This window comes from Branchiostoma lanceolatum, chromosome 10 (assembly GCF_035083965.1).
Source record: "Branchiostoma lanceolatum isolate klBraLanc5 chromosome 10, klBraLanc5.hap2, whole genome shotgun sequence".
Lineage (NCBI taxonomy): Eukaryota > Metazoa > Chordata > Leptocardii > Amphioxiformes > Branchiostomatidae > Branchiostoma > Branchiostoma lanceolatum.
Window position 1 is genome coordinate 6,730,279 of NC_089731.1, and position 26,782 is coordinate 6,757,060.

The window sequence follows — 26,782 nt, forward strand, 5'->3', positions numbered from 1 at the left end:
GTAGACACATATAGTAGAGGTTACTTTAACAATCATGAGACTTGAGTTTAACAGCAACAGCTGCCGCCCGTTCGCTTTTATTTCTTCCATCATGACCCAGGGAGAATCCTGCTACCAACATAGATACTGTACATTCAACCTCGGTATTATTGCGTGCAGGAACATAGAAAAAACAACCAAATAGTGACACAGTAAACAACTGAAATTCGTTTCAACACACAAAAAGTCTCTTCAAATATTTGGCTGTCTGTATACATATCAAAACCTTTGTTAGGCTCCAAGTGATGACCAATCATTTATGACAGATGACTTTACAGAGGGTGATTGGTCAGGCGTAGGAAAATTAATGTTGTGTTTCAGTCCTGAAATAATTAGGGTCGGTAGGTACCGTAGGCATTCTCTTTTTTTCTTTTTAGGTTTCTGCAGACGTGATTAACACTGTAATGTATCAGGGGGCTGGTATTTTCAACATCAATATTTTGATTAATATACAGATATATATTGATCAAGTATAATGTTCTATTGAAATGTACAGGATGGAAAACGATCTTACAATATTTTCATCATTCAAATGTCAGCTTAAAACTCTTTGACCACCACAAAAAAAAGGCTAGGTTTAGAAAGTTATTGCTAGGATCAATTGGGCAACCAAAACACAACATTTTTTCCTTGGCCTTATTTAAACCTACTGAGGGCTGCACAACAGACAGCCCCAAATTCCTGACTTTATTGCATTGTAAGGAAGTTTAGCGACTTACCATGTTAACCACAGACACAGCTAACAAAATAATCCACTGCCTTTTAAAACAACAAAGTTTACCGTTCATGATTCCTTTATATTGCACATACCGACAGCAACAATAGCTGACCTCACATATCGTTAATTTTGTACATGCTAGCTTCATATTATACGAGTATACGGCAAATTCCATCAGAGAGCAGGTTGAAGAACATATTTTGCTAATACTTTGCCTGCTTTTCACTGAGCTTTTTCATAAGTCTTCCAGCAAAGAAAAGAACCATGTATAATTTACCATGCAGTACACTGTATTTCATTTCTTAACTTAAGGCTTGGACAGTGTAGTATAGATTATCTCTCGTTTTTCTGATGGTGCAGAACATTTAGATTGTCTCTTAAAAATGCCCAAACTCTGCCATCTAAGTGACATACTTGTAAACAATAATTCTGCAAATGCTTCTAGCTTGAAGCTGGAAACCCAGTAGTAACATTATACATTCTGTACAGTACATTTTGGCCACACCTATATATATTTAGTACATGGCATATCAGTTTGTAAATAACTTGCCTCCCAACGTTTACACGAAAAGGCTTCCAAATCCATACCTACATGTACATCCTTGGCATACAGATTTACAAATGCCATATATCAACAAGATGTATTACTTTAATACTGCACACAGGTCCATATAGACAAAACAGCAGCAAGAGAAACAGTCCTATTGTTTGTAACACTGATTGTGACTCGGCTCCTAATACAGACGTCCCCACATTGTTAACTGTACACCTCTTCATCTTACGTCTGATGAAAGTTTAAATCAGACGATTTCCACCTTTCTCTCTATCTGTTGCTAATTACCAGTGGCCAGGCCAGGGTCTAGTCTCTGTAATGCATATTGAGCTATTTCGTCATTCTAAGCCCTACCCCTATTACAAACCCTTTAAGGTACATTATGTGGTGCCTACCCCTTCAGTATCTTAGTAGTCCCAGTCCAGCGGGTCTTCTTCTTTGGAGGGGGGCAGAGTTAACCTGTGTTCATCGTACAGGCTCTTGGCATACATGATCTGCTTCACAACCTAAAAAAGGAGGGGGGCAAGGAGTGAAAATTAGTAAATCTTAGAAAATCATCACATCATTATTCTGCAATGTGCATGATGGTCAGGTAAGACTAGAGTTGCCTGGCAAGTCAATTGGCATACTTTTTCAGTAACACCAATAGAACAGTGTTCTATATACAGAATTGTAGTATACCCTTCAAATGCACCATACAAAAATGTTAGCACCATGATTGTTCTCATTCCCATTTTCTAGTCTGACTCAGAAGTGGCTTTTCTTTTCATGCAATATCTAGTGTCAATCAAATAATCAATCAATCAATTGATGAAGCAATTGATCAATCAATGGGGCATTGCCATGTTGTCGCAACATCCGATGAAAACACTTGAAGAGCAAGTTAATTAATTTTTGTCCCAGCCTCCTTGATATTAGCATAAAAAGCAAAGGTCCAAGGAATTTTGAAGTTTCCCCTTTCAAAACTCACCTTCTCTGCTATTTCTTTGGAGTCACACCTGACCACGGGGCGTTTCTGTGGGTTCTGACTGGGGGTGGGTACTCCTGCCAGGTTATCAGCCTTCATCGTCACCTCCACATAGTGCCTCTCTTCAGCTGGAAACAAACAAAGTTCACAGTTTATTGCAAAGTTCCAAATTGAAATGGAAACCCTAAAACTCCCAAACTACAGTCAAACCTGTCTAAAGTGACCACTCAAGATACTTGAAGCAAATGATCACTGCAGACAGGTCCCATTAAGACAGTCTAAATACTAATGAGTGAAATTTACATAAACAAGTATTACTAACTAAAACATTCATATTGAGTGGATGGCTCTGCTCGAACCTCAAAATACTGTCAAACCTGTCAATAGTGACCAATCAAGAAGAAAACGGTCCCTGCAGACAGGATTCTTAATGCTTGGCTGGATAGGAAAACTAGGGGTGAGGTGGCTACGTTGGTACTACAAGTTTGATTAGTATAGAAGTGCTCACCTTTTTGATCAGCTATCCTCTTGATGGCAATGCAGTGGAACAGGTCGCTGTAGTTGACCTGCAGGATGATTGCTTCCGGGTCAGGCCCCCCGCGACCCAGGAAGTACACTGCCTCGCTGGACACCAGGCCCTGCAGGAAGTCCCTGTCACTGTGTCTCAGCTGCTCCAGGGAAATGAACCTAAGGAACCAAAAACATCAGGATAGTCACCTCAAATATGTAACAGTGAACTAGGAATTTCAAACCTGCAAAATCATTAAAAAGATTGAGAATTGTCAAGGCGTACCCTATGAAGTGCAAACCCTCAATCTAAACTACATATTTGACTGGTCTGAAAAAAGCTGGACTTACGAAACGCTATCACAAAGGAGGTCGCTGTACGATTTCGACACCATAGAAAGCAGAAATGGCATTTCAGTGTTTGCCTTTCAGGCTAAAACATGTACAGTCCCTGCCTAACTAAATGACCCAGAAAAATGCTCACATTTCCCTGGTGTTCATGTCGTTGAGTCTGTACAGGTAGTCCTGTCCCTGGGAGTGGAAGTCGGTGTAGCGGGGAAGGGTGCCGCCCGGTCCGCTACAGCATCTGGGCAGCCGCACGCGGCGCGGCAGCAGCCTACTGAGGAAACAAACATCGACATACCATAATCATATTTGTACCTGTCATTTTACACATGAAATAAACTAGCATATGCAAAATACTGTATATATTGTAAGTGCAGAAATGTTTGTGTGGTTCTAATTTCGCGCAAAGGAGAAAATGGAGTTTTGCGGTTGTTTTAAGTTTGTGACAGCACTATACATTGTACAATAATATCTCTGGCAAGCAATTGCAAGTGTCTCTAAGATAGCAGATCTGAGTAGGAAAAACAATTTCTGAGCAGCTGACCTGGCATCATCAGAAGCTGCTGTGTCTCTCACTGCCAGGGCTGTGCCTGATGCAAAGTCCAGCAAGCCTGTTGCTGGTCTGGTCACCGTGCCAACAATACCCTTCCCAAGACCTGAGAAAAAACCCTGGAGGGAGCACAACAAAACAGGAGAATCAGATGAGATCAGTTTAACCTTCCTTCTACTGAGGTATCCCTTTGACACCAAGATTGTTCTGCTTATGGGGGTCATTCAGCAAGGAGAAGGTTAAAATAAGAATGTCATCACCCTGATTTTCAAAGGCACCAATCTAAGATAAGTTTGGACCCTTGCATTAAAATAAGAATATTAATCAATATTCATAAATAATCATCATTCCTAGCTTTAAAGTGAGCAGTTTTACTTACTTCTAGGTTTTGCACAATAGCAGGAAATACCAGTAGAGTACCTACATATACATGAATTGTCTGCTTGGCGTTCCACTGTGTATTGTATTGTTGCAATTTCGAATAAAGATAAAGATGAATTACCAGTACCTAGTATTCATTGAGATTTTATCAAATTCAACGCTTGGCAGTTACACTTACCTCGACTCCCCCTTTCACGGCGCCCTCGGCTGTCTGTGTGACCAGACTGGTCAGACCCCCCACGATGCCGAACCCCAGGCCCTTCAGCCCCGCCACGATGTGCTCGCTGCCGGAGCCGCCATGCTGCCTGATCTGCGTGCGGGTCTGCTGGTGCTGAGAATCCAGCGCGATGTTCCCCAGCCCGTCCGACAGGGCACTGGTCATCTGGGGTGGGGAATGGAGAATAAATTATGTGATAGATATCATGACATGATTGTTAACATTGAATAACTTTATTGCATGACAATTGTACATGGTACTCGTACTCAGTAAAATAGATGGGTTTATGGTACAAACAAAGTTTATACAATCATGAAATTACAGCGTTCCAAACTTTGCGAATGTTATTTTTTTCTACTTGTTTCCATGGTGTAACATTTAAGACATAACATCTACTAAACATAATTCCACCAAGGCACATGAATCTGCCACCTTGAAAAGATGCGTCTAAACAGATCTCCAACCCAACATCTCCCAGTATAATGCACTTCAGTATATCTAAACTGTGCATACCTGGGGAGTGCTAAATTAGAGACCTCTCAAACCCACTGCTTTTCAAAGTGGTGGATTTATGTAACAATATAATTCCTGACGTGTGTCTACTTTTGTTTAAGTCTGATTTGATTTGTAAGTTCCTTAGAGAGCACTGTTTCTGTTGTCAGTAAACTGATGCGGCATTCAAAGATAGAACCTGTACAGTCCAGCTTAGTCTGTACCTTGGCAGCTGAGTTGGACAGCCCGTGTGTGACGTTACGGAACAGTCCCGACACGTTCCCATGCTGCACCAGTCCTGACAGCCCGTCCGTCACGTCGTTGAACAGACCAATGGGATTACCCAGGAAGTCTACAGAACCCAGGATCTTCGCAGCCTGGCCTTTCAGCTCCTGTCAACATGGGAAAGGTATATGTACAACATGCACCAGTATACTAGCATGAAGATAATCCGTGTTAGTTAATCACATTAAACAGCTATATTAAAGGGAGGTAAGTTTTGTACTAAACGCATGACTTGTATCAACTATTGGCTGAACTTTGTATATTTTGTACTTGTACATGTGACTTCGTGGGCACGTAAAAGAGTCAAGGTGGTTGATTCATTTTGCTAATATGAAGGTACAATGAAATTATGTAAAGGCATCGTATTTATGTATAATTATATAAAATGTATATGCATATGTATATTATGTACATGTATAGGAAAAGGATAAAACCCTCTCCCCTTTATGGCATTCCAAAATTCAGACAAAATGTAAAAAATACAACAGGTTCATCATTTGACTAATCATGCATGAATCTATAACTTAAAAGACTAATACAGGTAGGAACGTACCTCGATGTAGTGGCTGTAGATACAGTCGATGAGAAACTGTCGTGTCTCGAAGGCGTGCAGACACGTGAAGGCGTCCAGGTCGACCGTGGCCTCCTGAAAGCTGATGAGGGTCAGGCCCAGCCGGGCCTTCAGAGCTTTCAGGTCGGGCGGCAGCTTCGCTCCACGGTTCACCGACAGTTTCATCTCCGTGGGGTGGAGCTTCAGGGTCTCAAAGTAATATCTGTGGAGATAAATTTTACGTCAAAATGAAAATGACCTTAATGAACAAGGTTAACTGAAGAGCTGACAAATTACATGTAAGCTAAACAAGCATAAGACTCTGTTTCAGGCTAATTCTGTGCTGGGACATGTACTTTTTGCATTACAATAATTATAGAAAAAACAGGTTTCTTCCATAGGCATTTTTATCTTACCTTATCTTCTTATCTTGTGACATATTGAAAACTATGCCAAGCAAGCTTGCTTCTCAAAAATGTGATGTACATTTTTCTCTTTCTTTAACATGCAGTTACGTGAACAACGGCCACAGAGTCAATGTAGGTTGTACACAGACTCTTTTGTTCCTGAAAACTCTTGTCTGTGTAAGTTTGTGTAAACCATGCCATTACCTTTTAGCTGTCGTTGCAGCTGTGTGGTTCCTCCAGCTGTCAAACTCAGCCACATCTACGCTCTCCATCTCTGCTGCCGAGGTGCCAAACCCAAAGAACTGTAACAGCTTCAGCAGCCCGGACTCCTCCAGCTGTAGCACCAGGGGGCTCACGTGCAGCATCAGGTGCTGGAGATGTAACCAAATAATTACTCCCATAGTCCCATCCAGTAGATAGCTCTCCATTTCAGTAATGTAGCAAACAAGGAATATGATTAGCAACAGGCAAGGATTCAAACATTTAACTTTCGGAATTATGTAGCATCTACTAACATATTCCAACCAAGGTACATAACTCCGACACCCTTAAAAGAAATTTCCAAACAGATATCCAACCCAATGACCCCCAGTATAATGAACTCCTGTATGCCTAGATTGTGCATACATGGTACCTTGGGGTTGCTGCACTAGAGATCTCTCAAAGCCACTTCAAAGAGGCAGATTTATGAAACCCGGCGGATTAATGTAAATGGAGGTTACATTTGCTACATGTACCACTACAAATGTAGCCACACTTGTCCCAACCATGTCTGACCTTGTAAATCTCGGTGTCCTGTCTGGTGCTGGGTTCCTTCTCCACAGCCATGTGCACGGCAGGTCGCTCCCTCTCAGCCTTCAGACCACACTGGGACATGTACAACATGACGGGCCAGCAGCTCCCTGACAGCTGGTTATCAACCTGTAATATCACAGAAAAAAGACACTCACTATAATCTGTATCAAAGATGTACAAAATGGGTGTGATTTGGTTAAGTTTTGGAATAAATTGGTCTTTCTTAGGGTTCTAACAGACCAACCCTATAGCCCCACCTACCTCGCTTAAAATGTAGAAATGCAAAAATTTGACTTGTTTGCTGGGCCAAGGCCTCATGCACCACCCACCCCCACAACATCAAAGAAATCCATTTCTTAATCTATCCTCTTCACATGTTTACATGTATATCTGCACAACTGTTCAGCAACTACATTATTGTACAACTACATGTATGCACAATTGTTTAGCAACTACGTCATGATAGTACATTAAACTGTACTAACCTGTATCTTGTTGACAGTGGCTATAAGGCTCTCCCTGGAAGCAGTGGCGGAGTAGCTGACTGAGATGCCACACAGACTGATGAAGGCCAGCTCCTCGGGAGTCCGATTTACCAGCGAGATCCCCAACCCGCCCTTCAGCATGACCTCCAGCTCAAGGTCACGGCTGGAGGGGTCAGAGGGTGGAGGTTGGGGGGCAGAGGTTGCCAGTGGTTGTGATTTTGTCTGGTCCTGTATCACGATCCAGTCTTCTACTGTCGACTGTTGTAATCTCTGGTGGAGATAAATGTGGGTCAAAGGTTAGAAACAAGGGTGATGTCATCACAACATCTAAAAGTTTACTTGTACACAACACAATTACAAATGCCACTTAACAGAGGCATTAAAACTGAAAAAGCGGCTAGTAACCAACTGGGTAATTGATAACTTTCGGTTAAACATCTTTGTCTCACCTTCTGATTGATGTCAGCGATCTGCAGCACCCTGGTTGGTCCATCCGACATGATCCTACAGGCCAAGACCCCAGACCCCGGCTGGACCTTCTGTCTGGTGACGCGCTGTCCCGGCGGGATGTAGCCTGGCTGGGTGATGCCCACAGGCCCCAGGACGGCTGCGGCGCTGTGACGCAGCCCCACCACCCCGTCCTTAGCCTGGACACACAGGCCTCCCAGCAGACAGCACAGACGACCATCCTGAAGAGCAAGATAAGAAGGATATACACAGATCCTTACAAGTATTCCATTCTAGCTTAGTTTTGAGGTGTATACACAAAGTCTTTCTGACGATCTACCACATTTTGGACCCCAGGGAGTATCGCCAGTATATTGTTTGTGCATGACTCGACAGTGCTTTTTAAGTATTGCCTAAATTGTAAGTTGAAAAAAAAAATGCTCCCACATTGTTAGTGAATGAATAAGGCAAAGGTGCATAGAACAAGTCATTTCATAATACTACTAAATTGAAAATTCAAGTCAATTGCTAGAATATCATTTCCTGTTGATAGTTCATGCTTTATACTCCTTTTGGATTTCTTTTCCATTGTTTGTAGTTCTTAGTCTAAAATGTAAAAATAAAAAAAACACAAGGAGACTCTGATGCGGCCTATAATTAATGTTGACCTTGAAGGCCGTGCCCAGGCCTGGGAACTTGGCCTGGACACAGAGTCCAGTGTGCAGGCAGCACAGCCGACCCTCCTGCCGCATGCACAGAAGGGAAAACACGCAGGGTAAGGCCACTCCGATTTGATCGGTTGATCCTGGGACATTTCTAGCAAGCGGACATCATGTATCAAAATAGACAGAAATGTTTAACGTATATTATGTCAGTACGCCATTTACGTCCATATTCTTGTAGTTATAGTTTTTGGAATAGACTAGTTCAGTATTCATATCATTGATTGCTTTGTCATTGTTGCCATACATTGTGCCATGTACAATCGTCAAGCAATAAGGTTCATTCATTCTACTTTCATTCATTAAAAACAAAGGGCTGGGAGGAAAACTGGCATCTGACTCTGTTCACTCCGGCCCTGAAATGGTGAAACCATTTTTATGTTGATACTCCAATCTAGAATTATTTTTCAAAATCCGAGAGTCAAGAAATCAAATTGGTGTGGCCTAAGAGGACACATTTCTCATCCAGCTGTCTCAAGCAAAGGGCAAAAATGACTGCATTGTGCTTACAATGGACCAAAATGGATGTGAGTGGGGATTGTGCAAAATGTTTGGGCAAAAGTTCTTAAAGGTCAGCAAGTGCTTTGTTATATAATGCCCTTGGTTCCACAGCATTTTTCCACTTCATCTTTTATACGTCCATAAATGATAAACATCTAGGTAATAAGATACACCAGAAAACAGTTACTCCTCAACTAGATAGATTTTGGAAATGGTCAGTGACTGACCAATGGTAGATCAATTATAAAACAGTTACTTGACATTTAAGAAAACTTGCATCCCCAGGATTATAAAAGATGTTCACAAGAAAACAGTTAAGCAACTAGATAGATTTTGGAAATGGTCAGTGACTGACCAATGGTCGTGTATGCTACCTGAAATGTCTGACCGTTTCCAACATCTATCCAGTTACTTGAGTAACTGTTTTCTTGTAAACATCTTTTATAATCCTGTGGGAGCAAGTTTTCTAATATGTCCAGTAACTGTTCTATGATTGATCTTTTATGATGAGTCCTAAATTTGACACTCCTTTGTAAACTACCATATACCTTATACTTTCAGCTTTGCCTGACCACTCACTTCTGCAAGGTCTAGATTACTTATCTCCATTGGTTGGATTTGAAGAGCTTGTGAGTTTAATTGGTGCACAGCAATGTTACAGATGAGTAGAGCTTGGGTAAACAATCACGTTTTCCCTTTTCCCACCCACTCACCTCTGTAAAGTTCCAGGTCTGTGTTGCCTTCCTCCTTTGATCAGGTTTCCGTAGACAAAGCGTGATGAACTTGAGAGGGTTGGCTGCGATGTCAGTGATGTCGAGGACTAGTCCATCCATGGCTTTGCTGGGAGCTGTGCTGGAGCCGGGGTGACGTGGCGGAGATGAACCCTCGTGGCGTAGGAGGCCGGCGCTTGTCATGCGCCACAACTGGGAACGCTTTCCTGGCTCCTGGATTATATGAAACAAACAGGGTCAGATGAGGACACACAAGAAACAAGTGCTTTTGAAAAAAGCTGCTATTTCAGCCTCTATGAAAAGAAAAAAAAGACCACAAATCTACATTGCAAGGGTTAGAAGAACACCAATGTTGAGAAGAAAACGTATGTTCTAGCTCTATCAATTCTTCATCTAAGAGCAGCCACATGGCATAACACATTGTCATCATCAAGTACATGTACATGTACTTGTACATGACAGACACTGTATATGTACATCCATGCATCTATCTTTAAAGCACCCACCAACCAGACAGAAACAGCTGCCGAGCTGCTATGAAACCTCAACATTTGAAGTACAAGCATGTCTAAACCTCACAAGATCTGATGGGAACAACAGACAATAAACTGGATAGTAAGTGAGTGATACAGAAATGACACAGATCCAGGTTACCCACCTTTTTCCTGAGGACCACAGCATTCCCACTATCACTGGGGACGTCCAACACAAGCTCCCTGCTCGCCATGGCCCCCTTATCCGCCCACTGGTCAGCATCTTGCTGGGACCTGTACATTTGTGGAGCAAAAAAACAACTCTCAGAACCTCTAGGCTTTAGGGAGGTACAGCAACTGTTGAAAGATAGGGAGGAACTGAGGTCTAGAATGTACGAAGGAGGTTTGCGAAATCTGTGCATACTTTCTGTTCTGTTATATCTTGTGAATAGTATTCATTTTCATTTATTAGATTCTGTTTGGAAGTTCATCTTTATATGCAAGCCTAATTGAAAGGAGGGAAGGAAGGAATATTGTGTCTTATAGTGTTAGATGAACACCATAATGGTGCTTTTATACTATCTATTGAGTATTGATTTGATCAGTCTGAAAATCAAACCAAAGCCTCCTCACCTGAAAGTCTCAGTGAAAGCGATGTAGATGAAGTTCTCGTAGCAGAGTTGGTCCCCGTCCCCAAACCTGTTCATGTTGTAGTACGCGTAGGAACCCCCCTTCACCTGGCACACCAGCACAGACGGCAAGATCAGCTCGTCACGAGCGTACGCCATCGAGGTGTGCGGCTTCATCTCCGTTCGCAAACTGTCGTCCACGGAGTCTTTCTGCCAGAACACTATGGGCACCTCTGCAAGGTTGTCTATCCTGTGGGGGGAACATAGAAAAATCAAGCCCTGTGTTTTTGAAAGATCTAATACTTTTGCAACTTGACAAGAAAACGTTTTTCCTCGAGGCCAGTGCTTTAAATTTAATTTTAAAAAAAGTGATCAATTCTGGAGCAATCCCCCTACCAACTTTTTTTCAAATTGCAACTTTCTTCTTAACTATATTCTTATACTACAATGGACGATGGATTGCTTTGAATGCTATTTTTCATCGAAGGCAATATATGCATTTTTTAAAACATCATCATCACATAACAGTATAAAGTGCTAAACTTACAAGATATACAATTTGAATGCACATATACCAATGTTACATGCTATGGATATACATGTATGAGTAGCATATGAGGAGCAGTGACATACCTATAAGGTGGAGGCAGTCCAGTGGGGTCTGTGAAGACGACACAGAAGGTTGCTCCATGCTGCACAATCTCTGCATGTAGGAAGATGCAGCGGCAGTTGTTTCCTCTGTAAAGAAGGAGATTGGGTTTTTAAACTGTGAACATTTGTAAAATCAAAGGCTCCTTTTGTTAGATTAAGAGGACACCAGTTTCTTTATGTCCCTGTCGAGCATGACAGTGTGAAATTCATCATTCTGAAGTTCAACATCCTCCTCAATTACCTTCTTAGATGTCAAAGAAGGAAGAGTCCTACATAAATAAATAAACAGGGACATGTGGAGACACTTGTGTAACCTCACTGAGGATGAACTGCACTGAGTTCAAATACCAGTATCATAAAGGTTTAAAGTGCTAATATTGAACTGAACTGAAGAACACACATTGCAAGCCTTCTGAAACACCCTCTGTCCTTACCTCATGTTGACGTGGAAGGACCCGATCCTCTCGATACTGAAGCCCCCTGACCAGCAGCAGTCGGGCATGTCCATGATGCGCACACACAGTAACATGTCCAGGTCCACCCGCGGCCAGTGGAACAGCACGTTAGCCTTAGGCAAGGCTGACAGGTAGCCTTCTGGGTTTGATGTGCGCTGCAGAATGGGTCAAGTATGAATTAGAAAAAAAAAGGCTTCTGAAACCTCTGACCATTTACAAAACATATCCAGTTGATTGACGAGTAACATCTATATTGAGTATCTCATTACCAGGATGTCTAACCTTCATCAACATAAAAAAGAGTTCTAAATCTGTAACACAAAGAAAATTCATGCTTATTGTTCCAGAAGAATACACTGTCAAGTGCCCAGGCCCATTGACTAATTAATGGAACATGCAGCCGCTTTCTCACAGATATACTATATGTTATTGCCATTCCCTCATTGGTTAAACTGCTAACTGTGATGGACATTCGTAGAAATGCGTAACCAGGAGCAAACATTGTAGTAATATGTACCATTCCCCTGGCGAGGTGTCTCTGTGCGAAGGCCAGCTTGTGCTCCGTCCTGTTATCCAGGATGTAACGAGGGGCAAAGGTCACGATGCGCGTGGCGTGGTAGCGCCCCCTCCCGCGGCGGATGTCCACGCCGATGTTGTACACGATGGAGGGGTGGCCGCCGTGTCGCACCACGTACAGCTGGCGCACGCCGGTTCCGCCCTCCAGGGAGAGCCGCTGGCACCAGCTCGACATGCCGTCCGTGTGGACAGCTGTTCCCAGCCGCATCGTGCACCTGGAAAAGGAAAGAAAGTTGTATGTAAAAGTGCACCAGGAAAAGGAAAGAACAATATGCACAAAATTCTGCTAAGAGCCGCTGGCACCAGCTCGACATGCCGTCCGTGTGGACGGCTGTTCCCAGCCTCATTGTGCACCTGGAAAAGGAGAGAAAATTATGCACAAAATTCTGCTGAAAAATAGATCACTTGTCGTTGTTAATGAGCAGGCTCACTTGAGGGTGTAGGCCTCTGTCAAGGCACTGGAGGTCACACCATCTTTTGAAAAGTCATGGCAAAAGAGCACACCGCTCCCTATAGCTAGGAGAGCAGCTGTTGGATTTTGCCTTTTCCAGACACAAATGGAAGTTATTTCCTGCAACTTCATGTTTTTTTTCATCGAATGTCTAACATGTCTGATGAATTATAAGGTATTCTTTTTTCTGCCTGGTGATAATGAGTCATGAGATGAAGTGTTGTCCCAGGCTTTTAGAATGTATGATGTTATTCATCTTGACTGTACAGAATAAAGTCATTAAAGATGATTTTAAACCCCACAGACAACCACTCACATGTCTGGGTTCTCCTTGTCCGTGTAGGAGAACAGGAGAGGTGCCAGGCTGCGAGCCAGCTCGTGTTCGTCGAACTGTCCCGCGGCCTCTCCCCGCATCCCCTCCTGCTTGAAGATCAGCGGCAGACCTGTCTTGTTGATGAGCCAGTACGGGGCAGAGATCAGGATCTGTGAATGTACAGAACAATCTATCAGTATCCAACACTACTACATGAAGGCAAAGGTCCCATAGACTTTTTTGAGGCTGTTGGGGCAGTGGATTAAACGTTGTTATCCATTGCGTCCAGGGCATGGTATTGGAAAGGCCATCTCTCTACTTCCATCACTTTTCACCACATGTGGAGTGAGAAAAGTTGTGCAAAGTGCCTATATTAAATGACACAGCGTACAGCCTGGAATGCCAAATCTTAATCTTGTGTCTGCTACCTACATGTAGCCAGTTGACTATTCCACAATGACTAACATGAGGTGTAAGCACAAGTTCCAAGTACAAATTCTCATCAATTACATGTATCAAGTGGTACATGCATGTACAATGTATCCAAAATTTAGGTTCAAAGTCTACATGTACGTACCCTGAGTGTTCCCCCTGGGTTGGCCTTGAGCCTGACATACAGGTGTAGGGGTCGATTCCGGGTGTCGAACAGACGCAGCTTGACCTTGTGGTCGATGGTAGACATGCCAGACAGAGGGATGACGAGTTCTCTGCATTCCGTGAAACTCTCCAACAGAACCCCCAGTTCCAGCGTCTGGGTGGTGTCCACCTGTAAGAGTGACAATCATAGAAAATACAAACTTTTGTGAGATTACAAGGTCATTATGAACAGGGGTGCCTAATGTATTCATACCAATTTTACAGAATACACACAATCCTTATTACTAGTAAAACCTGCATGTATTCCATAAAATCTGCATGTTTCTTAGTAGTGGATTTTACGAACTCAGTACAATTGGTATGTTTCTTATTCTTTTCTAGGATGGACTTAAGTGCCAATAATGTCAATAAACCTGTTTGTCCTTTTGTACATAATGCACATTGTGGAAATGTTTGGCATCTGTTGCAGGTCTGCCAACCGCAGACATGTATACTCTTGAAGCATTTGTTGACTTACATTATACAGTGAGGAACTCTTGCCAGCCTTGACAGTGCCGCGGATGTCAGTACCCTTCAGGTAAAACGACAGCTCCACAGGCAGCAGGTTGGTAAGAACCACTGGCGGCAGCAGCCGGATCACGTGACCTGGTCGTCGGACGATGTCCACATTCCTCTGTGAGGCGCCGGGTCCTGGTTGTACCAGACCGGCCACATCTGGTGGGAAGTGCTCTCTCCTGACAGATACACAGAACCTGTAGAATGGGTAACATACAGTTCAGAATTAACAGAGTTTACGGAAGGTCATGACTGTGCACATGCCAGAGACATGTTTGTATACAGGGCGTAACTTTGATAGGTGGGCGGAATTTTGACCGGCCGTAGGACGGGGAAAAGTTCAGAATTATTTACTTTTTTAAGGATGTGCACACAAAATATTTGTGAGAAATACTTTTTAATTTAGTGACAATCATTTATCAAACAGCCTGATTTACGGTAGAAAACTACAAATGAAACAAACAAAATGTGCCATTTTTGCCTTCGCCAAGAAGGTTATACGTTCACTAGCAATGACGCATTTGTTTCTTTGTGGTTTAACAGCATAACTCAAGAAGCTATGGATGGATTGTTATCGATTTCAGAATACGGTTAGGTCTTTATCTATTAAAAAAAAAATGTTTAAGTTTTGGGACCCTTGGTGACTTTCCTTGGTGCTGCAGCGGAACTTTCAATCTTTGTTTCTCATAATTTGGCAAGCTATAGTCCTGATTTTTAAGTGCTAGTTTTACCTTAAAATCAGGTCTCACCTGTAAGTTCCTCCCTCGTCTCCTGCAGAGCATTCCCTCATGCTGTCCAGCCTCTCCCCACCCTTCAGAACCTTCATCCACTCTAGCGGCTTCTTGCAGAACTGCACGCCCCAGTCCCGAGGCCTGGCGTACAGCCGCCATGACACCAGGGGCAGGGGGATGGACAGGGAAGAGTTGGGCTCCAGTACTGGCAACTGGATGGGACCTGGAGAATAGCACATTTTCAACAACTTTGAACAGCATAATCATGATACAAACATGTGCCAAATTGCAACTAAAGGAACATACCAGTATTGTTTTAACCTTCTCCATGCTGCCCAATAGGGAATTAGGTGCCAAACTGCTACTTCAAAGTGCTAAAGGTTAAGCGATTGTAAACCAAAACATACCCTGATACCCTTCTAAAGATCCTGAACCACAACGAAAGTATGGCTCTCCGTAAACATAGGACCAATGGTAATTAAATGTCCTCTCAAATAGACTGTCTTGGCTACCAGTAGAGTGCTTTCTTGGCTAATTAGAATCCGACAATTAGATACGGTTTTGATCCCCTGAATGTACATGACCCAGTAGTGGCTATAACTAACCAGTAGACAACTACAAGCTACGGTAACCTTTAACCAGATGGAAATCACTACTTTTCGCTTTTCTAGTTCAAGATGCTGTGGTCGGAATAAAAAACAACAACTATGATTTCTTAAATTGAGATACTTTATAAACATACCATCAGGAACTGAAGGATTGTCCAGTTTGAGTTCAGTCGGCACCTCCAGCATGCTCTTGATGACCAGTGCTGACCGGACGGTGACCACCTTCTGTGCACTGCCCTCCACCATGGTCACTGCAAACACTATCCTGGCAGGGGGCAGGTCATGGAACTAGGGGGACACAGTAAAGATGCATTCAGGGGATAGAAAATACCACAACTAAAACAGCAGTTATAGTTATATTATAACTCCTTTCTCCAAGGCAGTTATAATCTAACATATCTTTCACTTTTAAAAACAATTAAATTCAACTTGAGCCTGGTGTTAACCATAGAAGGAAGCTCAAATGGGAAATCAATTGATGCAATATAAGAAGTCAAATAATATAAATTAAAAATAGAGAAACAAAAAAGAATGCATCACATCACTATCTTGCTTTGAAATTGCATTTACATTGTCTCCTGCATTTCATGACCTCAATAGAATTTTACTATTTTTCTAGAGTACCAGCAATGTTCTTCATGTATTTTGGTTTTAACATGTTGTAAGAGCACAAATGCTTGAATCATTGGTCTGGACTGAGGAAGTTTTTTGAAGGTCTTTTTGTTTTTGTAAGATTGGTAAATTCCACTGAACAATACATAATATTATGCATTCTGCTGTGGAATTGTGTAATCTTAAAAATAGTCCTTCAAAAACATTCCTCATGATGATACACATTCTCTAGACTAAGTAGAATTGTCCAATCTTACAACAACTCACATAGTCCTTTTAAAAGACCTCAATCCAGACCAAGGTCTTTCCCCAACCACAAAACATAAAAAGTAAAAAGATTTTGAAATACCATTCTTTTCTTTCCAAGTTGTCCTCTTCATAAACTAACCAACCAATATACAAAGCACACAAGACACATTTCTGTCATGCTAGTTTACTCACTATAGTCTCTGCCTTTGCCCTGAGCGGCTGCGCATCCCTGAAGTACACCCCGACCCTGTCCACAGACACAGGTGACACCTGGTGCCACCCCTCCACCTGCACCACCAGCTGGTGTACCCGCAGCTCGTGCGTGTGGCGGTGACGCAGCTTGCCCCTCCCTTCAAGCTCAAATGGTACGTCCTCCCCCGGCATGACCTGGTGCCAGTCACTCAGTAGGCTGTCCTTGTCGCTGGATTGTCGGCCGTGTGAGCCGAGGGTCTCGGCTCTGGAAAGGGATAAATGACTGATATGTTTTATCCTATACACATTTACCTCCTCCTCCTTTTCCTTTTTCATCCTGGCGGACGATCGGTTCAGCATTGATGGACTCAGCATGCAATGTTGAATTTCTTAAACACTGATCTTGAGTTGAGCCCTTGACGTGAACAAGAAGGCAGGGTATAGTGATGACAGCTTGCCTTAGGACTGCCACCACCCTCTCCACCATCCATCAGCAGGCAGGAGGCAGAACATATCCGACGTCCCGTCCAAGTTCGATGGCCGCATTCGTTGGCCGAACCAGTATGCAATACAAATTCTGGAACACCGACACAAAGAGCCGGGTGCAGTTCGTAGGCCCTCTGTCGAGGCCGTTGACCGTCTACTATTTAACCCTTAGTCACATTTACCACAATACACTTAAACTACAAGTTGTAGTACGACCATATTGGTAGTTGGGAACTCAGGGTCATATCTTTATATCTAGTCTAGTCCTCCAGTTTCTATTGGAATACTGGTCAGATGTAGCAAGCTTGAAAATATTTTTGATTCTTACTTTTTTAACAAGAGTCCGAAGACCCAAAATCTCCATGAAATTTGTTTTTATATATGATGTGTTTTATTTGCCCTAGTTGTTTGTTTTTGCCGCTGGTTGTTTTATTTTATGTGCCAAAGGGTATCCACATACAGGTTTGGTAGTGTTCCCATTTGTGGTTTGACCACCAGCTGTTGGGACCTGTTGGGAATAGTTGACCTAGATAAGAGACCAACAGATGGTGCGACCTCAAAGCCCACAATAGAGTAGATATTTCTCATTATTTATGCAAATTCAGTCCGAATTTGCATAATTACCACTTTAGTTTGTACATCTCTGTCCAACCCACCTGCGTACCAAATATCATGAAAATCTGTCGCTCCTTTCTTCAGTTATTCTCCTTTGAATATTTTTACAAATACGCCATTGCAGTTCCAATGGCACATACCAGGGGGCCCAAAATCGACCTTGACGTTTCTCCTCCCAGCACCTACCCACAAACCAAATATCATTACAATCCATCGACACGTTCTATAGTTATGCTGATTTTACGCATCCGGTGACACATACATACACACACGGTGACACAAACATACACACACGCGCACACACGCGCAAACACACTAACTTTGCATGATTTGCACTTCAGTGTGTACATCTCTGTCCAACCTACCTGCGTACCAAATAACATGAAAATCTGTTGTTCCTTTCTTCAGTTATACCCCTTTAGAACATTTTTACAAATAGGCCATTGTAGTTCCAGGGACACTAACCAGGGGGCCCAAAATCGACCTTGATCATTCTCCTCCCAGCGCATACCCACATACCAAATATCATTACAATCCATCAACACGTTCTACAGTTATGCTGACTTTAAGCATCCAGCGACACACATGCAAACGATTTACCTCCTTACTAATGCAAATTCGGTGTCATTGCACTTAAGTGTGTACATCTTGGTCTAACCTGTCTTTGTACCAAATAACATGACGATCTGTCGATCCTCTCTTCAGTTCTTCTACATTGACGATTTTTACAAATACGCCATTGCAGTTCCAGTCACACATGCCAGGGGGCCCAAAATCGACCTTGACCTACCTCCACTTAACACCCACCCACATACCAAAAATCATCACAATCCATGTACAGGTTCTACAGTTATGGTGACTTTAAGCATCCGGTGACACATACATACACACAAACACCAAACGCAAGCAAAACAGTATATCCATGAAAAAGCCTTTTTTCATGGAGATAATTAATGATAGTGCCTGGAGTAAAAAAATACTACAGACACTACTACGAGAAATATCACTTTGAATTCATACAATGTACTAGCCATGCCTTCCAGAAAGCATTTACCTTATCAATTGTTGTAACCTCTTTCAGAACAATAAAAAACTAAATCATACTCAGACAAAAGATTGACCCTTTTTCCCATGTTTTCATCCAGTGGTCATGCCTAAAACTTAAGTTAAAGTGTACAACATGTGACACGTTAGTCCCTTTACTGGTCAGTACATTCCAAACGACAGCCAACTTGAACAAAACAAGTTAAGACTTTCTATGGTTAAGATGCTCACCTTGAAGATGAGGTAGTCTGTGTGGCGAAGGATAGCTGACAGCCGGTGTGGTTCCTTAGTAGGTATGGCACAAATGGTGAACGTCTTCTGACTGGGGCAGCACCTGATACTGTCTGTCCACTGTGGGGAGGGGGGGCACAATGTTAAAATCAGAAACATGTGAGCTAACAGTAGTTATGCTGTATAAAAAGACAAGGATAGCTGACAGCAGGTGTGGTTCCTCAGTAGGTATGGCACAAATTAAGAACGTCTTTTGACAGGTGTAGCACTTGATACTGTCTGTCCACTGTGGGGAGGGGGGCACATGTTTGGACCAGAGACATTGTGTACTGATCCAGAAAAGGTTACATATAAAACATTAAATATACATTCTTCTATGTGCTAGTGTACTGGTTCAGATAATCATAAGGTTCAGATACAACAATGTATGAAACATTTATAACTCACTCCTCATTCCAGTTCTAGCTACACGTATAGTCCAGAAAAGGTTTAGTATACATATAAAACATTAAACATACTTGAGATAGTCCTCAGTCCAGTTCTTCTGTGTGCTTGTGTACTGGTCCAGAAAGCTGCTGGTGATGTTGAGGTTGAGCCTGTCCTCAGCTGTGATGCGGATCTGCAGGGCTGACGGCTGCACGTCGGACTCTGGCTGCTTGGTCAACCCAAACTGGGACCTAAAGAGAAGAACACAAGCATGCATTAGAAATATGGAAAAGGTTTGCCTTTGATGCAGTATTGGATCTGATCTATTGTACATCCAGCAAAAACTGAGACCTACAGAGAACAACACAAGCATGCATTAGACAATGTGGACAAGGGTTTCCTTTGATGCAGTATTTCATCTGATCAAGGACATTATTATTATAATGTCCTTGATCTGATCTATTGCACATCTAGCATTCAAGAAGTAAACACATCCCTTTCCATAATACATGTACATGTACAACTGTGTCATGTAGCTCATAATACATGTTAAATCTTAACCATACTGTGATACATGTACATGGGTTCATACCACAGTCACTGTGATGCAAACACATCAACTTGAAAAGAAGCACTGCCAACAACAGTAAACAGGGGTACTGCATAGTGTAACTAATAAGATAAAAAGAGAACTTCTAATAATAACCGGCAATCAGATTACTAGTATACATTTTTCCCGGATCACCCCCTTTCTCTTTGTTTTAATCAAACCAGTTGTTATGCTAATGCAAACACAAACGACCACACAAACCACTGGCACTCAGCAACTGTTTAATATGACCTTGACCACCAAGAACATCTTTCTATGTGAAAGGACATTAGAAACAGGCAACGTTCCAAAGGGAAAAATGCTGGGAATAACCTTTGTGTCTCTTCATCGCTTGCAAACTCATTGGAATAGAAGAACCAGGAACTGAAAATGGAATGGTTTGGTTATTGTAGCTGGACAACACACACACAGAGGAAATACAGAAGTAAGACAAAAGAAGATCCACCGATGAGGCTTCGCCAATACAGTCATCGCCAAAGCAATTGAGGACATAATGAGAAGGACTGAGAGAAGGGAAGTCTACATCAACACCAAAATACAAACCTGTACACCTTGAGAATCACTAAAAAAATCATAAAATCACTGAAGAAAATGAAAACATATGGACTTAAAAACATTGCCACCAAAACTTTCACCTTGCCTCATCAAAACCTCATCAATTAAAAATTTGATAAAGACAGTGTGGTTCACACACAGAGAAAGATAAAAGATTTGAGCTCAGTTGTATCCACTAGAAAATGTCTATGACATACTCACTTCCATGGTTCTACCAGTGGCTCCCAGCCTGACAGTTCTCTATTGTAGTAGTCCACAGTCAGGGCACAGTTCAGGGAGCCCTTCACCAACCCCTCCAGGTACTGTACAAACATCAGCTCTGGGCAAAAAATTTGAAAATTAGTCATTCATTTTATAACATGATCAAGCAAGGTTAAATGCTGCCAAAAACTAATCTAGAGTTGATCTGAGTTGAAAGAATGTTGGCTGAGATTTTTGACAATAAACTCAATGATAGTTTGGACTCATTCAATTTTCAGACATCTCCAATACCTTAATATTACAGTACTGCTCATTACAGTTTTTTAAAGCATTTAAGCACCATTGACCCAATATGTAGTACTGGAGTCAGATGTCTTTAAGGTTACTCATCCAAAGTATTGGTATAACTTGACCTTGGAAGAGCCTAAAAAGGGCTAAATACAAATCTTGAATTTATCATAGATTGAATTTACAATAGATAGAACCTTTAAAAGTCCATTATGTCTCCATACTCACCATGTAGCGCGACCTCTGCCAGTGGCACATCGCTGTCCTTACAGTCATCGATCAGGCACAGACAGGCACAGTTAGCAGTCACCTGATGGGAACAACATGGAGTCAACACCAACACACAGTCTTAACCCACAGTTACATCTTTGTGTATACAGGCCTAGGGTACTGAAAACCGTGGTGACTACAGTACTGTATGGACATCAACATACAGCATTTGGTACCAATCTCTATGGTTACAACTGTGTTTATGTTACAATCCTGCAACAAGTACCAGCTAGTAGTTTGAAATAAAGTAACAAGGGTTTTTTTCCTGCTAATAGCTTGCCACAAGTCATGTTACTTACAAACTTGAAAATCAATGATCTACAAAATGTATCATATAATAGTATTGAGACATGTTAATTCTGGGTACAAAACCGTCATAGAATCTAATGTATGTTTCCTTGGGATAAGGCCTTAAATCCAGTTATAATTCATCAATACATTGCCCATTTAGGTAGTTGGTAACAATACAATCATATCAGATCTCCATAAGCCTTACCATAATCCCAGACAGCCTCATGCCCCCCTCCTGTCTGTCCCCCGACACTGCCCCTCTCTTCTGAGGGACTGGCTCTGCGTTCTCCAGCAGCCAGGCTGCAGCCATGTTCAGCCTGTTGTCACACTGCTGCAGGGCTTGTCTGCAGTCATCTGCGGCAAACCCCAGCTCCTGCAGCTTCTGAACCATGTCAACTGGGGAATGGAAAAAAAAGAAGGAAACATAGCTGTCAGCAAACTGTTAGCAGCCATATTCAGCCTGTTCTCACACTGCTGCAGGGCTTGTCTGCAGTCATCCGCGGCAAACCCCAACTCCTGCAGCTTCTGAACCATGTCAACTGGGGAATGAAAAAAAGAAGGAAACATAGCTGTCAGCAAACTGTTAGCAGCCATGTTCAGCCTGTTCTCACACTGCTGCAGGGCTTGTCTGCAGTCATCCGCAGCAAACCCCAGCTCCTGCAGCTTCTGAACCATGTCAACTGGGGAATGAAAAAAAAGAAGGAAACATAGCTGTCAGCAAACTGTTAGCAGCCATGTTTAGCCTGTTCTCACACTGCTGCAGGACTTGTCTGCAGTCATCCGCAGCAAACCCCAGCTCCTGCAGCTTCTGAACCATGTCAACTGGGGAATGAAAAAAAAGAAGGAAACATAGCTGTCAGCAAACTGTTAGCAGCCATGTTCAGCCTGTTCTCACACTGCTGCAGGGCTTGTCTGCAGTCATCCGCAGCAAACCCCAGCTCCTGCAGCTTCTGAACCATGTCAACTGGGGAATGAAAAAAAGAAGGAAACATAGCTGTCAGCAAACTGTTAGCAGCCATGTTTAGCCTGTTCTCACACTGCTGCAGGACTTGTCTGCAGTCATCCGCAGCAAACCCCAGCTCCTGCAGCTTCTGAACCATGTCAACTGGGGAATGAAAAAAAGAAGGAAACATAGCTGTCAGCAAACTGTTAGCAGCCATGTTTAGCCTGTTCTCACACTGCTGCAGGACTTGTCTGCAGTCATCCGCAGCAAACCCCAGCTCCTGCAGCTTCTGAACCATGTCAACTGGGGAATGAAAAAAAGAAGGAAACATAGCTGTCAGCAAACTGTTAGCAGCCATGTTTAGCCTGTTCTCACACTGCTGCAGGACTTGTCTGCAGTCATCCGCAGCAAACCCCAGCTCCTGCATGTCAACTGGGGAATGATAAAGACTTAGTAAACAGAGGAAACATGGCTGCTGAAGAGTGATTATCATGAAAAATTGATACTTAACAGTGTGAAACATTAGAAAATGAATATATTTGTCTTGAACTATTAACTGAGGAACAATTGGAGGTACTGGATGATAAACATAAACATTTTATCCTTCATTAGCACTTTCTTTTTAAAAGTTTTCATAATTTCAAAACTTTAAGTATTTGTGTCCCTTTTGTTAAGCTGCTTGATATACGTGTACACACATACTGATAAAGAAGTTCTTAAAACCTTATCTGTACATGTAGATAATACCACATCTTATTGATATTACTGTATAAGGCCATGTTTTGATACATCATAAAACCAATAGATCACACAGTTTACAACTAAATATTGAACAATCATATAAATCCACCTACTTTCCTCCATTGGCCCCTTGACTTGTCTGCCGTTCCTTCCTCCATCCCCCCTCCCTGCTCCCCTGGACACAGCCGGCGCAGCCCCTCTCACAACCACCTGCTTCAGCTGTGTGTCTGCTGGTGCTCCGTTGTGATTGGCTGTGGAGGAGGTCTGCTTGGGTAGGGAGTTCAGGATGGCCAGGAAGAGACGGATGTCGTGGTAGGAGACTCGGATGTTCAGGGTTTGAAATACAACCTGGAAAGTTTAAGATATGATCTATTACAGAAACAGCTAGCAGTCAGAAATGATGATTCTACAACAAGTATGAATTCTCTATCCTGACAAATTGTGATTGCACAATGGCTCCCCAAAACAAAAATCATAAGCCATTTATCAAGTTTTAAGGGCACAACATGGAGAGCCGTACATTTTGAATTGTTTCTGCATCACTCAAAGTTCAATGAAAGAGCATAACATATAAGTATAATTTTAAAGAAATAATTTGACTCTGAAAATTTGCAGTGATTTCCTCATGTCTTTCCAAATCTAAATTCTGTTTTGGAATACCCTCCTCTGTGAATTTCTGCATGCTGTGGATTGCAAAATCAGCCATGCTTCCTGGATAAATTTAGATACATACATGTACATACACTGTCTTACATTTATAGTAGATAAAAAAGTATGCTACTAGATACCTCTAACATGGGAGGCATGTCTGGTAGTGAAGTAGCATCTAACAGTCCCGCTGTCTGTGGTTGGTTGGCGCTGGGCTTGAGTTCGATGTTGACGGTGAGCGGGTCGATAATGGACAGCGCCGTGTCCTGTTCGTTACCCAGCTGGCAGGAGAAGACCTCCAGACTCTGCAGGCTACAGGAGACAGGACGAGCGATCATCTGGGGACGGTACGTCAGCACCGCGGTGGACTGGGGAAGGAGGAGAGTATTGGGTCATTTTAAGGTAACAACAAATTACAACAAACGTCATTTCAAGGTAGCAAAAAGTGTAAGATTAAGATTTACTTCTTCTTCTGATATTCAGAATCTCTAAAAAACACCAAATCAAGATAGTAGACTTAGAAGTTAGAGAGATATCGGGATATGATTATTTATTTGAAGGTGAGACCAGTAAAAGATAAGCATTAAATTTTTGTATTTCTAAAAAGGTTCTTACTTACTCACCCCTTTTCATGTAGAGACAGAGAATTTCTTGACTATACAATCTGTGAGATACATACAATGTGCAATGCACTAAACAACAGGTACCTTTATGATAATGGCATTGGTATCCCAGGATGCAGTGCTCTCCACCACCACAAATTCAGTCTGTGTGACATTCAGTTTGATCTCTGTCATGGAGGGTTCAGGTTTGGGTGGGGGCCCTCGCTTGGTGACCACCCCCTGGGTCACACTAACAGGCTGTGGGGGCTGGGGACTCGGAGGGTTGAAGTCATCTGTGGTATGTTGTTCTTCTATAGAGATGGGAACAAGATTTTGTCAATAGAGCTCACATTTCTAAAGGTCTGAATGAAGAAGAGACAATAATGAAGAGTATGGAATAGATGTCATAGTGTACATGATAGTGTAAAAAGAGGTTTGGTCTGATTTTCAGACACTTTCAGACAAAGATTTAGCGTGTTGCCTCCAAAATCAAAACCCTGTGTCAGATTGACTACCTTAACCAATATAAAGAAAATTGAGAAAATCACTAACCATTCTCCTATTTATTTGTGCACTACACTATCTTTTCTGATTGGCCAGTGCTTCACTCATCTAATGCAATCTACTTTATGATTGGCCTAAAGTTTTACAATCATGCTTAGCAATCTATTTTGTGATTGGCCAGTGCTAGACTCATGCTATGCAATCTACTTTCTGATTGGCCAGTTTTACAATCATGCTTAGCAATCTATTTTGTGATTGGCCAGTGCTAGACTCATGCTTTGTAATCTACTTTTTACTTTTGGCTACAATATTTACTGCAGTAACTACACACCTCCCTGTGCTTCTTGGTGGTCGGTTAGGAGGAAGTCTTTGACAGCGGAGAGCCAATCGAAGATGACCATGAGTCGCATGTTGTTGAGCAGGATGGTGAAGCGGGTGAAGTCCTTGGTGGAGCGGTAGTGCAGCTCCATCTGCAGTGCCCCCTGTTGGTGGTACTGCAGGGAGGGCTCCAGGACCTGCTCAAACACGTTGGGACGCAGGTTTGCAGGCTGATCTGTGGGGAAAAGGACATTAAAAAAGGTACGTCATAATGGTGAATTTCAAGACCGGACTATAGATTAGAAAGAAAAGCACAGGGACAACTTACAGCATTGGTGCTCTGGTAAAGATAACACCGTAAATGGTGAAATTTTTGCTGTGGTTTAATCTTCAAGGATTTTGCAGTAACGTCTTCACTGCTAACTTAAAAAATGCTTGTTCTGTCTTCTGCCCACCTAACCCCTCACTTCCACTGTGAACTAAAACCACTGAGAACACTACATGCGATATTAAATCCCTGCGAACTTAAAGGCATGTATAACATACATCCAGATAGAGACTCAAGATTAATTGCAAACATCTGACCTTTGAACCTTGTGTCGTGGGCCACGATGGCGTGAGAAACGAGATCCACGTCCTTAGACTGGTCGGAGAAGCTCTCGTAGGACAGCTTGGAGCGGATAAACTCAAACCTGGCGAGGGACTGCGCAGGCTTGTCCTGCTGCGCGTGGGACAGGAGCAGCTCAATACTGACATTAACCAGGTCTATTTGGATGGACATACCCGTCCACACATTACCACTCAGCACAGTCTGAAACAGGGAGAACATAGTAAAGTTACGACTTGTACTTTCCTTCACTGATGAATGCTTTACAGTAAATTTGGAAGTCAATGATTTTGAAAGACAAATATGGGAAGTCAAAAAATGTTAATATCCTTACCAAAATTAGGTCATTTAAGGTATTGTTGAAGGGTGGCTGAGGAATTTTGGGATGTTTTTGAAAAAACCCTTTCTTAAGCTTTATAAACCTTCCTCAACCTTGATTTTTTTTCAAGTAGTACCTTATAGCAAGGTGATAGTTTATGCAAATTAGTATGATGTCATGATTACGTCATCAAGATTTATAAGGCCACGCCCCTTTTTCAGAAGAAACGCTCTCCTTGGCTTGTGCTTGGATGTTCATCAATATAACTTTGCAGGAATGTACATGATAGTAATACTTAA

The 26,782-nt window shown here is 42.4% G+C and overlaps 1 protein-coding gene across 1 annotated transcript in view; it reads right to left on the reverse strand.

The window, feature by feature from the left end:
* Positions 1 to 46: 46 nt before the first annotated feature.
* The window catches only part of LOC136443889 (intermembrane lipid transfer protein VPS13D-like), a 52,420-nt gene continuing 25,684 nt past the window's right edge, over positions 47 to 26,782 (reverse strand). Inside the window, exons 38-75 of the mRNA XM_066441263.1 lie at positions 26,143 to 26,368; positions 25,571 to 25,792; positions 24,841 to 25,046; positions 24,274 to 24,501; positions 23,599 to 23,833; positions 22,625 to 23,047; positions 22,383 to 22,481; positions 22,272 to 22,340; positions 22,007 to 22,197; positions 21,469 to 21,550; positions 20,953 to 21,070; positions 20,509 to 20,559; positions 19,679 to 19,837; positions 19,161 to 19,280; positions 16,785 to 17,049; positions 15,866 to 16,019; positions 15,142 to 15,346; positions 14,355 to 14,589; positions 13,818 to 14,006; positions 13,244 to 13,410; positions 12,418 to 12,691; positions 11,880 to 12,055; positions 11,428 to 11,532; positions 10,799 to 11,044; positions 10,351 to 10,459; positions 9,675 to 9,905; positions 7,741 to 7,980; positions 7,292 to 7,561; positions 6,789 to 6,932; positions 6,216 to 6,382; positions 5,608 to 5,827; positions 4,994 to 5,161; positions 4,239 to 4,442; positions 3,674 to 3,798; positions 3,269 to 3,403; positions 2,786 to 2,964; positions 2,281 to 2,405; positions 47 to 1,816 (exon numbers count right to left, since the gene is read on the reverse strand). Coding sequence (XP_066297360.1) covers positions 1,718 to 1,816; positions 2,281 to 2,405; positions 2,786 to 2,964; positions 3,269 to 3,403; positions 3,674 to 3,798; positions 4,239 to 4,442; positions 4,994 to 5,161; positions 5,608 to 5,827; positions 6,216 to 6,382; positions 6,789 to 6,932; positions 7,292 to 7,561; positions 7,741 to 7,980; positions 9,675 to 9,905; positions 10,351 to 10,459; positions 10,799 to 11,044; positions 11,428 to 11,532; positions 11,880 to 12,055; positions 12,418 to 12,691; positions 13,244 to 13,410; positions 13,818 to 14,006; positions 14,355 to 14,589; positions 15,142 to 15,346; positions 15,866 to 16,019; positions 16,785 to 17,049; positions 19,161 to 19,280; positions 19,679 to 19,837; positions 20,509 to 20,559; positions 20,953 to 21,070; positions 21,469 to 21,550; positions 22,007 to 22,197; positions 22,272 to 22,340; positions 22,383 to 22,481; positions 22,625 to 23,047; positions 23,599 to 23,833; positions 24,274 to 24,501; positions 24,841 to 25,046; positions 25,571 to 25,792; positions 26,143 to 26,368 — 6,861 coding nt within the window. The 3' untranslated portion in view covers positions 47 to 1,717. The remainder of the gene's footprint in view (positions 1,817 to 2,280; positions 2,406 to 2,785; positions 2,965 to 3,268; positions 3,404 to 3,673; positions 3,799 to 4,238; positions 4,443 to 4,993; positions 5,162 to 5,607; positions 5,828 to 6,215; positions 6,383 to 6,788; positions 6,933 to 7,291; positions 7,562 to 7,740; positions 7,981 to 9,674; positions 9,906 to 10,350; positions 10,460 to 10,798; positions 11,045 to 11,427; positions 11,533 to 11,879; positions 12,056 to 12,417; positions 12,692 to 13,243; positions 13,411 to 13,817; positions 14,007 to 14,354; positions 14,590 to 15,141; positions 15,347 to 15,865; positions 16,020 to 16,784; positions 17,050 to 19,160; positions 19,281 to 19,678; positions 19,838 to 20,508; positions 20,560 to 20,952; positions 21,071 to 21,468; positions 21,551 to 22,006; positions 22,198 to 22,271; positions 22,341 to 22,382; positions 22,482 to 22,624; positions 23,048 to 23,598; positions 23,834 to 24,273; positions 24,502 to 24,840; positions 25,047 to 25,570; positions 25,793 to 26,142; positions 26,369 to 26,782) is intronic.